The sequence below is a fragment of the Harpia harpyja genome, chromosome Z (genome assembly GCF_026419915.1).
Source record: "Harpia harpyja isolate bHarHar1 chromosome Z, bHarHar1 primary haplotype, whole genome shotgun sequence".
NCBI lineage: Eukaryota > Metazoa > Chordata > Aves > Accipitriformes > Accipitridae > Harpia > Harpia harpyja.
This window is the reverse complement of record NC_068969.1, coordinates 113,741,687-113,756,098: the sequence shown is the minus strand read 5'-3', so window position 1 is coordinate 113,756,098 and position 14,412 is coordinate 113,741,687. Positions and strand designations below refer to the sequence as shown.

The 14,412-nt window shown below is 47.2% G+C and overlaps 2 protein-coding genes and 2 non-coding genes across 7 annotated transcripts; all 4 read left to right on the top strand.

Annotated features, from left to right (window-relative positions):
* The first annotated feature begins 5,526 nt into the window (after positions 1-5,526).
* On the top strand, positions 5,527-8,964 carry RPL17 (ribosomal protein L17). 2 transcript variants are annotated; one of them, XM_052777370.1, is made up of 7 exons: positions 5,527-5,626; positions 6,016-6,068; positions 6,157-6,197; positions 7,331-7,465; positions 7,766-7,864; positions 8,216-8,407; positions 8,875-8,964. In XM_052777370.1, exons 2-7 carry the CDS (start codon positions 6,029-6,031, stop codon positions 8,920-8,922), a joined length of 555 nt encoding a protein of 184 aa, XP_052633330.1. In that variant the 5' UTR covers positions 5,527-5,626; positions 6,016-6,028; the 3' UTR covers positions 8,923-8,964. The 2 variants fall into 2 exon arrangements, with proteins under 2 accessions (XP_052633330.1, XP_052633331.1); XM_052777371.1 differs by having other exon boundaries at positions 5,598-5,740.
* On the top strand, positions 5,857-5,925 carry LOC128137929 (small nucleolar RNA SNORD58). Its single transcript, XR_008233915.1, has one exon. It is a non-coding gene; the product is annotated as a small nucleolar RNA SNORD58 (small nucleolar RNA).
* On the top strand, positions 8,496-8,570 carry LOC128137933 (small nucleolar RNA SNORD58). The gene has a single exon (XR_008233919.1). It is a non-coding gene; the product is annotated as a small nucleolar RNA SNORD58 (small nucleolar RNA).
* A 246-nt stretch (positions 8,965-9,210) lies between the features above and the next one.
* On the top strand, positions 9,211-14,056 carry CZH18orf32 (chromosome Z C18orf32 homolog). Of its 3 annotated transcripts, none has more exons than XM_052777372.1 (4): positions 9,211-9,299; positions 10,016-10,118; positions 11,436-11,688; positions 12,325-14,056. In XM_052777372.1, exons 3-4 carry the CDS (start codon positions 11,461-11,463, stop codon positions 12,397-12,399), a joined length of 303 nt encoding a protein of 100 aa, XP_052633332.1. In that variant the 5' UTR covers positions 9,211-9,299; positions 10,016-10,118; positions 11,436-11,460; the 3' UTR covers positions 12,400-14,056. The 3 variants fall into 3 exon arrangements, with proteins under 3 accessions (XP_052633332.1, XP_052633334.1, XP_052633333.1); XM_052777373.1 differs by having other exon boundaries at positions 9,253-9,299; positions 10,023-10,118; XM_052777374.1 differs by lacking the exon at positions 10,016-10,118 and having other exon boundaries at positions 9,227-9,299.
* Positions 14,057-14,412: the final 356 nt, after the last annotated feature.

Sequence of the window (14,412 nt, the reverse complement as noted above, 5' to 3'; positions counted from 1 at the left end):
CTGCCCGCGAGGACCGTTCCTGCCCCGGGTCCCTCCGTGTGGCATCTGTCAGCAGCGATGTGGAGGTGCAGAAGCCCCTGGAAGAGAAGAACAGGTTTGATTGTGGTTTATTGTGGCTGATCCAGAGGGACTCTTGACCAGGGCAGCCGCAGAAAGATAAAGCAGATCATAAGAGAGAAGAGGAGGAGGCTGCTTTGATCCGTTTTGGTTCGGAGATGCAATGCAACAAACAGATGGAGTTTGAGGCTGCGTTTCATAGTACGGGGCACACTCAGCTTTAGAAATGTTGACAGGACTCACAGATCAAGAAGAGTTGAGGTTGGAAGGGCCAGTGGAGATTGTCTAGAGCAACCCCCCTGCAGCTCAAAGCAGGGTCAGCTAGAGCTGGTTGCCCAGGATATTGTCCAGTGGGGTTTTTTTAATGCTTCCAAGGATGGAGACTCCACAACCTCTCTGGACCACCTGTTCCAGGGTTCAACCATCCTCACAGTAAGAAAAAAAAAAAAAAAGTTTTATGTTTAAACACAATTTCCCATATTTTAATTTGTGCCTAAATTGTGGATGCAAATTGTGGGCAATATCCCCAATTCCAGGGATAGTTTTGGTTTCATTAACCAAAAGCACATTTAAAGCAGTTCTTCTTGGTTATGAGCTAGACAGGTTAGAGCAAACATAAGCCTCAGATTTAATTTATCCCAAACAGTGTTTATGATCAGGCACTTACATGATGTCTTTATTTACTGCCTTACTCGTCAAGGCAATTGGCTGGTCCATTGCTGGCAATTAAAGCCACGAACGAGCAGTCGTAGACCCGCACAACCTGCGTAAATGGTTTGCTGGCAAGAAATACACCGAATAAACACAAACTTCAGCTACAAGGTCATTTAATCACATATGAGGTTTATTTTACCGGTGATTCCCTCCTAGCTGGGCGTGCAGGGGGTGGATGAACCCGTAGCTCTAGGACAATATGCCAGAAATGTTGAGTATTAAGACAATATCACCGATTGCTGTGGTTTTTTGTTTTGACCACGCTCCTGGCTGGCTGGTCACCAGCAGCGTGGGGAAGGTGCTGTGCCTGCTGTGTCATGCTTCAGCAGTGGTGACGGTAAGGACAGATACTCAGCTGTCATGATGCCAAGCTCCCTTGGCTGTTTCCTCACCCCTGGACTGGGTACAGTATATACACTACAGAAATAAATAGACTCTGTAGCTAACCTCTTCTTGTAAAGAATCGTCTGTGTTTTAGGACTCACAGGGAATCAAAAGCATTCCAGTTGTTCACATGTTTCAGATGATACACTTACAATGATTTATATATATACACACAAATATACAGAAATATACACCTAAATATATATATAAAAATAACTTTATTATATATCTGCTTAAGTAAGGACCTTTTCACCCCTTATGGAAGCATCTCTTCTTAAAAATCACAGGGAGGAATATATAACATAACTGAGCTCTTCAAGTGACCAAGACAGAATTATTGATGCAGAGCAAAACTCCTGTAGTGTCTTGTCCTGCTGACAATGGTCAGTCCATCTTCCAGAGATGCATCTCCTCCTTTTCCAAGCCCACAGATCTTGCTCCTGGGTCTCACTGCCTGGGTCAGATTTTAGGACATGGTGTGGAGAGTGGCTTAGCTGGAGAACTCACCTACCACGTGTCCAAATGTCACTGTCTTGCTGACCGTGGGAGGAAAAGGAGAACAATGGGAGCAAGCTGTGCCTCTGGAGGAGCCATGCGTCTGGGAGGAGGAGTGCGGGAGTCCATAAGCTGGTCAGGAGAGAGGAGTTCAGGGAAAGAAGGCGCAGGCAGCTGTCTGAAGGCTGGAAAGCTTCAGCATTTCAGCATTCAAGATGGTTTCAATTTAAAATGTCTTTGTCTTCAAGATTTTCTGCTTAATCATTAGGACAAGCAACCCATTTGTATGTGATTTTGTGAATGACAGTTAATATCCCCACGTAACCCTTGGACTCTAAAAACCGGGTCTGTAAGATAAATGCCAAGAAATCTACAAAAAAGTTTGAGGAATTGGCTTCCGTTCCTGTGTAAAGAAGAGGTGAAAACTCCCTCCTATAGCACGGCGGATACACGGTGTGTTTTAGCAAGGCAGAGTTAAGCTTAGCCAGTCAGCCCCAATGGATCTATCTGTCACGGGGATTTTAGCACGGACCCTCCTGCTGCTCCGTCTGCCCCTCTGTTAGAAATTACTGCCCCCAAGCAAGGCAGCAGTGGCAGATGCGTGCCTGCGCCGACGGTCAGGCACTCGAGCTGCGACGGAGCAGGGGCTAAAAGTAATGCCTCGGCCTCTGAACCGGCTGGTCTGAGGACAAGCGCAGGTTTGCTTCTGTCACATCTGCTGTGGCAGTGGTTGAACTCCAGAGCTGCTGGAAGTGAGCTCTCTTTTTGGTTCCAGACCTGCTGTGAAACCATAGCCCCGGCCAGTCCTGGAGCTCACCTCTCCCTCTGGCCAGGAGGGATTGTGGCTATCAAGGGCATTGACTGATTGTCACATAGGATGACATTTGGCTTGGCAATTCCAGTAGCACTGATAAGGCCGCTTGTTTGTTCACAGCTAAAGCCACAAAAGGACTTATGTGGTACAACATTCCTGCACCCGTATGCTCCCTGCTGCTGGCTGGGCTCTTCCAGGGCAGGCTAACGGGTGCAGCCCCCTTCCAGCCCCAGGAGAACATCCAGAGGAGAGGTGTGAAGCCAACACATTGCAGGCTGTTCGGCAGAAAACCTGCAGCAGGAAGGGTGGGAACATCTTTGCCACAGAATAGCCTCTGGCCTCGTGGTTAGGATGCGGCTTTGAAACCTCTCAAGGGAAGAAAATTGAAAGTAGGTCTCCCACATCCTGGGAGTATGCTGTGGCCACCATGCTGCTGGGTTAAGATGGGCTCTATCGCTTTCTCTTGCTGCCCTGGTGATGTGCCCTTCGCAGGAGGATGCTACCAGCAGGAGCTTCCAGGGTGCAAAGTAGGGGAACGGTTTGGGTCTGAACACAGTTGGATCTTTGCTTTCAATGCCTGCTGAGAGAGTGAGGTCTTCCTGGGCGCGCACAGCACAATCACCAGGGCCGGGTGGCACGGACAGGGGAGCTAAGAGGGATGGTACCAGGGGAGCTTAAGGTAAAGACCTATGGTATTGAGATTCCAGTAGGATTAGGAGGCAGCTGCCTCCTACGCAGGAGTTTTCAGGATCATGATTTTGGACTTAGGTGCCTCAAATTTCTGCTTAGGATCCAAAAACTCTTTTCAAGTCAGCTCATGCAAGCTAAACATCCAAGGCAGCTGGTGCACTGGGGGAATAATCTGGGTAATCTCAACAAGGGCACGTGCTCAGCTGCCTCAGCCCTGATCTCAGCACTAGATATGTGCTAGGCTGCCTCTGAGAGCAGTTGTTAACCTCCCAACAAAGATGAAAACATGCATCTTGTTTCCTGACACCATCCGCAGGAGCTCCTACCTCTACACTTCCACCACCGCAAGCCCTCAGCAGCTGATCATAAACAGTTCCACGTGTCGGGGAAACAGAAAACATAAGTAACAGAAAACGTGCCCTGTTTGTTTTGGATTTGATTGATGAACACAATGACCATGTGATAATTCCCACCATGTGTCAACTACTTATGTTTCATGCCTCTCTTCCAGCTTTCTCTGAGTGTCTTGCTGCGTCTGTGCTCTGCTGTTAAGAAGCTTTGTAAAGGTGCTTCCCAGGGAAAGGCCGGTTTCCTCCACCAGCACTGGTTTCCCTGCATGGAGGCATGTGCAGAGGGGTGGGCAGAAATGATGAAGGAGTAAAGTTGCATTCAGGTGGGCTGCAAGGGAAGATTCCCATAGTAGGGTGGGAAAGGCCATGGAAGTGTTTGAGGACCTCAGGTTTTGCTAGTTTTAATTTATTGCATCTGGAAACTTAGCGCTCTTGGAAGTATTACCGGTTTTGTTCCATAGGAAGGAGAACCGAAAACACTAAGAAAGTGTTGGAAGTCATCGCTGAGATCTGTTTTTATGTATTTACTGTTTCCTCAAAGTCATGAGACCCCAGAGGGGACACTTTTTCTTTTCTGTTTATTTTTCGCTAGTAACGCTTGACTTAGAAAGGCTGTTGTGCATGTATTTTGGCGGTGCCGATCCTTCTTCACGTTACCACTGTTCTGAGATGGTTGTGTGTACTGAGGCACTGAGTGGCTTCTAATCCCATGGACGATGATGGAAGTGCTAATTGGTGAAAACGCATCTTGAGTATCTCAAAGTAAGTATCCACGACTGAAAGCCTGTGTGTGTTCTTGTGAGTCTGGGCTCCTAATTCTTTTTTTCATGGGAACTTCATATATAAAAAGAATACATAATATTTGCCCACATCCCAGCAGGCTTCCTCGCTTTGCGCTTGGTTCGCAGAAGTTACTTGGAGACTTTGCAGAAAGCTTCCCCTTGACAGCAAAGTAAAAGGCACATTTTAAGGCAGCTGAATGGAGAGCTGCAGTCACAATTAGTGCTCTACAGTTTCCAGCCATGTAACTATTTGTGATAGTTCAAATATTTTCCTCTTCCCATCTGGGTGAAATCCTAGCTTCAAAGCTTTGGGGTTTTTTAGCTTGAAACAAGAGATCCAAAAATAGCCTCCTGGTCAGAGCATTTACACGGACAGCACGCTCTTGCTCCGCTCTGCCTATTTCTAAACGCAGAGCTGAACCCAGACTCTCTGGTGCTGCGGAGCTGCCAGGACACCGGACTGCTGGCTGCTTGGGAAGATGTATTTTTTTTTTTCTCACTCTGTCAAACTGTTCTCCATGAGCCTTTTGCTGGAGCTGGGTACCGCTTTCAGGAAACGTGTCGTTTTTTATTGAACCCCTGCTTTCTCAAATTTCCCAAGCAGTTCTAGTTGCAAACGCAGCCAAAAACGGAAAAAAAAATCTTTTATTTTAACAAGTAAGCCTTTTTTTTTTTTTAATAATGGTGCAGTAAATACCAGTTGCAATTTATAAACAGGAATCTCTCCGGTCTCACCTCCTGGGTACCTGTTAAGCCGCACTCTCCTCTCTATTCTCAGCCTGAACCGCCATCTAGCTGCAGCCCTTGGCCTTGCGCCTTGGTCTAAACCCACTTCTGGCCTGTGAACAACACCGGCCCTGAGCCGGGGACTAATAAAACTGCGCCTTGGCTCCCATGTCAGCCTTATCCTGACTAAAACAGGTCTCTTCCCTCGACGGCCAGCGGCCGACCCCTCAGGCCGGCGCGGCCCGCCGCCATTTTGCGGCCTTGGGCCTGGGGCTGCGGGCAGCCCCGCACGGGTGCGCGTCTGCTCCCACGCTCCCGCACGCAGACACGAGGACCTAGGCGTGGTGCACACACGCACGTTTTATGTTCACGTCCCAGGCTCACACGCGGGGCCGGGCTGGGCCGCCCCGACCGCCCCCCCCCCCCCCCTCGCCCTCCACCAGCGGCCGCGAATTTGTCGACGCTCCCTCCGGCCGCCCTTCGCCCCGCCGCCGGCGCGGCACCTCCGCGACGCTCCCTGGCCGAAATCCCGCCCGACCTCTCGCGAGAAGCCGGCGGCTCTTCCCGGCTCCCGGCATGCTTTGCTCTTCCTCTTCCCCCGCCGCCGCCCTGAGGTGAGGGAGCCATGGCGGTCAGGGAGCCGTCCCAATCCGGTCCCATCCTGCCCAGGGCGCCTCGGGGAGGCGATGAGGGGGCGAGGGCTCGGTCCGCCTCGCCGGACGCCCTCGGTATTTGCGGGGCTGGCGCGGGGGAGGACGGGCAGGGGATGGCGGAGCGCGGGGGGGGGGGGTTGGGGGGGGCTGGCGGGTGTGAGGTGGAAGCAGGGCCTAGGGAGAGGCCGTGGCTGCGGTGATGACAATCTTAGGACACCTTTGGATTTAACTGTGAAAAGAAAGCGTAATTTCTGAGCAGCTCCTTCGGTTAGCGGAGGTGAGCAAGCCAGGTCCTGCACGTCTCTGTTGGAAGCTTAATACGGGGTTTTTTTTCATTGCTTCTTTTGCAGTTGAGCTCCCAAAATGGTGCGCTACTCTCTGGATCCGGAGAACCCCACGAAATGTGAGTTGTTTTTTCGTGAGCGTTCGCGTAGGACTTCGCCGAAGCCATTGAGGTTCTCATTTCACGAGTTCGTCTTTTTTCTCCGCAGCATGCAAGTCACGGGGGTCCAACCTGCGAGTGCATTTCAAGGTATGCAGTGCGTGCATAGTAGGAAACGCAAATTCATTGGGGTTATTATTTTGAAGGAAGTGTCCCTTGTTCTTCTGTATCATTGTATAGTTGCTTCAGGGCGGTAGCATAGGTTTATGGCCTGTGCTTGTTTTAGCTGCTTGTAATGGTTTTTATCCACGGGAACAAAACCAAGAAGGTGTGTGCTAAAGAGCTGGCTGTCTAACGTAGGTAATAAAACATAATAGGAAAACAGTTGCAGTGAATTTAGGAGGAGGAATTGGGCTAGTGTTAGATAAGAGATTTGTTTTATTCGTCTTACTCTGCGTTTTTGGTTGTTTGGAAAGAATATCGTGTTCGTCTGGCCATGCTCCTGATCAAGGAAGTATGGCAGGGGAGGCTTGCGGTGTTTGACATGAGGACGTGGGTTCCTCTGGGAAGGGTTTAGGCGCGGCAGTGAGTTCAGGACCTGTTCGAGTTAACAGCAAAACCAAAGCTGAGCAGCTGCTTTTCTGCTCGGTGTTACAGAGCATGGGTGAAAAGAGATTTCACTTACTTTGGTTTGCTCTTTTATCTTGATGAGGTAGGATTATAGTTACTCACTGATCCCTGCATTTAGTATGCTCTCTTAAGCACTGGTACTTTATCCTTGATTTTTCTTTCTGAGCCTGTTTTTTCTCTCCCCTTCATAATTCCCTTACAGACATAATTGTGTTGTGTGTAGCTTGTTTTCTCATCGTTTCGTCTGAGGTGCTGTATTTGACATTTTAGGAGGAGCTTATCCTTCAGGCTCCTGCTTTTTTGGATTACTGGCCAAAGAGGAGCTATGAAAAGTATAAATACTCACATTTTAATTTTGCTGGTTGGGAAGATCTAGCCATTAGGTGAAAAACAATAAAGACATGTCAGAGGTGCAAATTCAGCAATGGAAGTCATACCAAGGGTTAGAAAAGTAGGTAGCAAAAAAAAACAACCCAAAAAGTGTTGCTAATTATCCTTCATTCTTTAGTTTTATTTTTTTGTGTGAGGGCTTCTTTTAAACTGAGTTTGTAGCAAAAAGGATAGGATCCAGGAAAGGCAGAGGAGTGCTTTTGCTTGTGTTGTACCTTGGAAAGACGTGTTAAGAGGAACTTTGCTGTGCTCTGTGTTGCTAGAACACTCGAGAGACCGCACAGGCCATCAAGGGCATGCACATCCGCAAGGCCACCAAGTACCTGAAGGACGTCACCCTGAAGAAGCAATGCGTTCCCTTCCGTCGCTACAACGGGGGAGTCGGTAGATGCGCCCAGGTGAGGTCCCAGGTGGAAGGGTGGGAAGGACGCTTAGGTGAAGACAAGAGAAAAGGTGATGTTGAGACAGCGTGGAGAATGGTCTGTTGTTGCTGATGATAATAATGTGTTGAAATGCAAGAGTTACTCTTAATTCCAGTACAGCAAGGGATGCATCTGCTTGCAGTGTCAAGTCATGGATCAAATTTAATTATTTTGGTATGCAGCCTTAAGAAAAGGGGCTGTAATGGCGAGTTAGTGGCACGCGAAGGGCAAGTTGTGTTGCACCAGGACAAAAAGGGAACTCTCTTCTTCTTCCAGGCCAAGCAGTGGGGCTGGACGCAGGGACGCTGGCCCAAGAAAAGCGCTGAGTTCTTGCTGCACATGCTGAAAAACGCGGAGAGCAACGCCGAGCTCAAGGTGGGCTGCGTGGATGTCACGAAACGCAAAGTGTTGGTGTCGGGCTGCGCGTCAGCGTTCTGGAACTCGGTGGCTGGATGAGGGCTGCTTCTTTTAGATGAAACTGAATTGTGTAGAGGGTTTTGGTGTACTGCTTGTCTGAATTAGGCTACCTGCGTTTTCCAAGTTAAAACGTGAGTAATAGTTTTTCACAGATGGCTCGTTTGTGTGTGGTTATTGACTGCTTAGGTCTCTTAAAATCTACAAAACAGAGGAAAATAGCAGTGATGTGTGGGGGTTGGTTATTGACGTTTCTGCTGCGGAGATAATGGATTTGAAGAGAAAAACAAGTCACAAGTCTTTACCTTCCAGGGTCTCGATGTGGATTCTCTGGTCATCGAGCACATCCAGGTCAACAAGGCTCCCAAAATGCGGAGGCGCACCTACAGAGCTCACGGTAGGATCAACCCCTACATGAGCTCCCCCTGCCACATCGAGATGATCCTCACCGAGAAGGAGCAGATCGTTCCCAAGCCAGAGGAAGAAGTCGCTCAAAAGAAAAAGGTACGGAGCGTCGTGTCCTGGGTCCTCTTCGATGTCGGTTGAGAGGTCGGAGTGTTGATGCTCTGTGGTTTTCAGCCAGAGGGAGGGGTTGCTGTGATGACTTATCTTAGGACACCTTTGGAATACCCATGAAAAAAAAAAAAGGAAGTTATTTCTGAGCAACCTCAATAGTTATTGTGAACACAACCTTGAGAGCTTGGGGAAAGCGCTTCTTGGTGGTTTGTTCTTCCCACCCCTGGAGCGGTCATGGCGTTCTCCCTCCGTGCCCGCAAAGGTGCGGTGGGGCTAGGGTCACATTTAAGAGATGCAGTGCTTGTACGGACGCTTGGATCTGTGGAAGTACGATGAGTGGATGGTTTTGGAAGGCGGTGAGGAAATCTCTCCTTGGGGAGGGTGACTGTAAAGCGAGTTGTGAGATGTGTCGGGAAGGTGCGGACTATCGCTCTTCTCTCGCTTCTGTTTTTCAGGTATCCCAAAAGAAGCTGAAGAAGCAGAAGCTGATGGCTCGGGAGTAAAGCCGGTGCAACGCATGTACATAAATAAAATTTTAAAATTAAGACTTTTTGTGTGTCTTGCTTTGCTGACCCGGCGGGGCGCTGCCTGGGGACACCACGGGGGGGGTGGTGGTGGGTGACTGACGGGTGTTATCCATACGTAAAAGAAGATAATTTCACCCGAGCGGAGGTGTTTACCTTTCCCTATCCCGCCGGGCCAGAAACCTCCCGGCCCCTGCAGCGGCCATAGCGCGGCGGGGGTGGGAGGAGCGTGGGTCACGTGAGGCGCGCAGCGCCTTCTCCTATTGGCGGCGAGGGCGGCGTGCGCGTCAGCCGGAAGCGCGGGTGCCGTTTCCGGTGCGGCGGCCGGTGAGGGCGCTGGGTCGGCGCCGATTGAGGTGAGTGCGGGGCGGGCGGGCTCCGTCCCCTCCGGCGGGACCCCGGGGCTGCTCCCCCGAGGGGCTCTTCGTCCTCCATCCCGGGCGGAGGCGTCCGCCGGTGCCGGCCTCCTCTGCGGCCGGAGCGGCTCCGTTAAGCGGGAGCGGAGGGGGCGAATCCCGAAATCCGCGGCGAGGCGCGGAGCTTTTTTGGTTTCGACGCGTGTTCGAGCGAAGCTTTACCGCCGGGGAGGGGTGTTCGGGCTCCCGACGTTACCTGAGTACGGACGGGAGGGGGAAATGCCGCCGGCTGCGGTAGCTCGTCCTTCCCCGTGAACCGGGAAGCTTGGCCCGGCTGCTGGGGAATATTCGAGCCTGAACGTCGTCCTACGGAGAAGCAGAACTGGGACGTGGCAGATGAATTAGCCCTTCTAGGCTAGGTCATCCTTTATGGGGGGGAAAAAAAAAAAATTAAGCCCTTTTGTCCGTTTAGCCTTTTTTTTTCTTTTTTCTGTTTCCATAATAGTTGATTAACAAACACGGGAAACAAAGACCAAACGTACTTAAACTTGCAATGTCATGCATGTTCTCTCTGCTGACTCTAATGTATGGTGGCTTACAGAGAGAAACAAAAGCTTGCATCACAAAGAAATAAGCTTGCTATTAAAATTTGACCATTTGCCCTTTTACTCTTCTCTTTTTTTTTTTTTCCTAAAAATTAATTGCCTGCTAACCAGCCAACAGACCATCACCAAAGCACAGAAGAAGCTCGTGAACGTTATTTCCATACGTCAGGGCCAGTGTCGTATTTCCCGTGGCTTGCTTTTGCATCTGGCAGAGGTATGACTTATTTTTCATCTGGAATCTTGACGTGAAGTGGCTGCAGAGATGCTTGCCATTGCCTCAGGAAGGCAGCCTGGGATGTTGCCTCCAGCCAGGTTCTTTAGCTAACGGATAAATCCACATCATCTGGCTGGAAATTTAGTACGTAGGAAGTTCTGGCAGAGAGAGTACCCGAATTGTCTTTTTGAACGGCTTTAATGTGTTATCTCATTTGTGTTGTCTCCATTTAAGATTCTTCTCTGACTTCAGATCCTGTAAAACTCAATTTCAAGTAGCCAAAATACAGTTGGAAGTAGTCAACTGGAAATTGATATTCTGTTGTTCCACAGAGCCTGGGGCTAAAAATCCTTAGGATAGCTTAAAAAAAAGAAGTGAAACTCTGATCCCAGATGAAGTGTGCACATCTGCCTCTTCATTCTCCATCCTGGGAAGCTTTTGTTTTCCTTCTTAATGTAAGAATTCAGATGTCAGCAGCCTAGAAAGGAGGAATGTGAAGGGCGAAGCTGGGCTGTGCAGCAGAGCGTATCTAATGATATTGCTTATCAGCACTGAAAGGGACAGCTCTAATCCTACTTAACTGCTTCCTCTCCCAGTTGTACCTTTCTGCCCCTGCGCTTTGTCTTTCTGCGGCTTTCATTGCAGACTTCAAGCTGCTGTTTTTGAAGACTTCTTCCTGGTTTTGAGAGAGGGAAGGATTAATTTTCTAATAGTTTGGCCAATCGTATGGGATCGGTGTGGGATCAAGTGATTCCTCCTGTGCAGGAGGAAGGAAGTAACCCATATTCTCCTATTCTCAAATCCTGACTGGGATTCTCTTCCCACCTCACTGACCTGCCCTTCAGTGGTGGCAAGCCATCATTAGATGGACTGGAGTCCTGCCACTTCATTTCACCTTGAATAGAAAGGGAATGAGAAAACCAAACCTTTTGGACCCTCTGTTGTAATACAGTAGGGACTGGGCTAATATCTGCAGCTCACTGCTTAAGCTGTTTTTGTGTGCTTAAGCAAAAACTGTTATTTTCTGAATTTGTTTTTCTAAGTTCCAGCTGTAGGACTGATGAATTAATAGCAAACTCTACTCCTTTTTTGTTAAAATGTCAAGAATGTTTCCCTTGTTGAGGACTTTGTAACGTTGGAACACACAGCATTTTTGAATCTTTAACAGTTAATCTATAATTAAAGAGTCTTTTATGTTTGAATATCAACTACAATCTTTATTCATTATTTAAGACTGTTCTCTTAGCTCATGGTGTACAAACACTGTCATCCTAAGTTGTTTGGGTTTTTTTGTTTGTTTTTTTTTTACCTCACCAGCTTTGTCACACAACAAGAGGAAGCCATGGTGTGCATTCCTTGTATTGTCATTCCGGTTCTCCTCTGGGTCTACAAGAAATTCCTTGAACCGTATATTTATCCTGTTATCGCACCTTTCATTAAGCGTGTATGGCCCAAGAAAGCCGTGCAAGAAACAACAGCCACAAAACAAGGTCAAGGAGGCAGCGCGGGAAATCCATGGGCACCTTCAGCCACAAAAAGAGATCAGGAGGATGAATCTGGAATTTATAAAGTAAGATTAATGCATTTAGCTAAGCAGGGAAACTCCAGGTAAAGCACCCAGCGAGAGTCCAGGGTGGGCACCACAAATGAGTAAATAGCTGGGCATTTTTACAGACGTTTTTGTGGCTATTTTCTTATGAAAGGGCGTTACTGGTACCGAGCCAGCTAGAAATAGTGGCTTCTGGTAGGTCTTGGAAGGATAGGAGTTGCACCTGTTTTCTGAAACAGCTTAGTTAATTTTTTTTTTTTAATGACTGGCTATCCTTTCAGAGAAGGAAGAAGTCAAATAATTGGTACATCACACCAGATACATGAAGCAGAATTAAAAAAACCCGCACTCTTCAGCCAGCTCTGCCACTCAATGGGGGAAAATGCTTAGTGCGTGGAAATTGTGCATTTATTATTTATCTCTAACAAAATGCAAAGATTTGTATATGTTGTGTCTGCCCTCATTCCCCCCTCCCCGCCCAAGCAATAATTACGTGTAAATCTGAAGAGACACCACTACTTTGGTTCTCGCTGCATATTTCTTTGTAAATCTTCACTGGCCTTGCTTCTAAAAGCCACTTTCATCACCAGCTGTTACTGTTCTGGGTGTGAAGTCCTTTTTTGACATCCCATTAACGATGCTGTCTTTTATTTGCAGTTTGAAAGCAATGGCATTGCAAATGGAATTGCCGCAAAGAGATCCACAGAAATTTCTGACAAGAAAACGGATTAAAGGAATTCATTCATAAGGATTTTATTCCCTTGTGTCCAATATGAACTGGTGATATTTCTCTCATTTTGAGACTTTTTTTCTTTGCACATTTTAGCTGAATAAAACCCCTTACCACTTACAGGAGAGGGTCTCTTTTGCCACTAACACGGCAGCTAGCACATTTCTTAATTTGTTTGAAAACTGAAGTTCTTTATTTTCCTCACTGGAGCTACTTTTCATCTATAATCTGTTTGGTGTGATTAGCATTTAGGTTAAATAACTTATGAATAAATCTAGCTTTGGAAGGTAACTGTATCTTAGCATCTTAGTTTCACTAACTGCTAGTGCAATACTTCAGGCTTTCACCTTAAAAACTATAGCTGTTCTTGACCTTGCTAAAGAACTATGAATTGCATTGTGGCAACATAAGCGTCATGGTTAAATTATGAAGAGTTTAGGTTTTTCCTGTCAAATCTGTGGATGAGCTAAAGGAGTTATGCTATATGCAAAATTTACTTAGCTTACTAAAAGCAGAAATTCTTGATTTGGTACTTCCATTAATTATTTACCTTGAAACATTGTGCCTTTCTTTCCTGAAGAGGAGCAGCAGGGGCATGATGCAAGAGAATTGTTGCTTTATATTTGGTTGCAGTGGTTTAAAATGGTGCCGTTCTGTCTTTAAAAGAAAAAAAAAAATCCAACTAAAATCTCTTTAACATGTTTGTTAGGAATTTCAGTTATAATAAACCAGGATTTTATTTAAAAATCAGTTGCTTCATACAATTGTTCTTAGGCTTCTGAGCTGTAAACATCCAAAGTGGTAACAAAATCTTTGCAAACCTGTAGACACGCCCCAGGCAGAAGGAGGTCTTAAAACTACTGACTTCACCATAAAGAAAGTGAACTTGACAAGTCCGGCTTTGCCTCCTCCTGGGAAGATGCATTCTTGGTACTGACTTCCATCCCACCATTGTAGTGCAACTGTGAAGCGATGCAGATGTCCCTGAGCTTACTAAGGAATAGAAGTGGGAACTCCTGCTTTGTCCTCTCTGCCAAACCAGAGCGCTCTTTAAAAGATTCAGACCAAAACCATTTCAGCCACTTTGGATTGCTATTTAGGATTTGTCATTTTCCCAAAAGTCCTACCTAAGGTATGCCTAAAAAGGCGTACCTTTTTATATATGCAGTCCTTGAACCGTCACTGATGTCCAGCCTTGTTCTTGTGACTGTGTTTTCTCCTAACAGGTAATTATTCTGAAGACTTGCTTGATGCCCGCCAAATGCCTCTGGTGAGGTGTATGGTTTCCTACCGCTACCCGGTTTTGTCAGGTCATGTGTGAATTGATCTGCAACGTTCACAGCTGGATATTGGGCCCTTGTTGCTGCAGCTGTTACTTCTGTAATGAATTGAATCACAGAAAACTCCTTGTAAGACATTGCCTTATACTGTTGGCTCTCCCTTAATGAGCTAGTCTATTGGGAAGTGAATTTAGTATTGCTGTTTAATCAGCTTTCGCATCATCCTTAGAAGATAATCCCCCACCTGATCAGTGTATCGCAGATACAGCTTTCTCCTAGACCGGTGAAGTACCTACCCTTTGTGATACTAAAACCTGGTTTTATTATTCTGAGCATGCGCATGTGGTATACTTGATACAATAAAAGATAACAATACTAACTGTGCACTCCTATAACTTCTCACAGATATTGTTGTGTGGATCATGTAGTAGAAAAGACAGGGATTGGATAACGGAAGCAAGGGAAAGAGGCCACACTAGCTTCTGATCATTTTTGTCCTCCGTATCTTTGGATATTTCACCCATAATGTTGCAACAGATCGTAGCCTATCCATCAGAACTTCAGCTGGTAAAAGGTGGATGTAATCTTGGCTGTGGTGGGTTGGGTTTTCTAAACCAATCGACCGCCACCTCTGCTACCACTACTGTCAAAGTTCATGCTCTAAATCTGTAAGCCGGGAACTTCTAAGGGTCTGAAATCACCTTGCAATGAGAGAGGAGTAAACTGAGAAAGTCA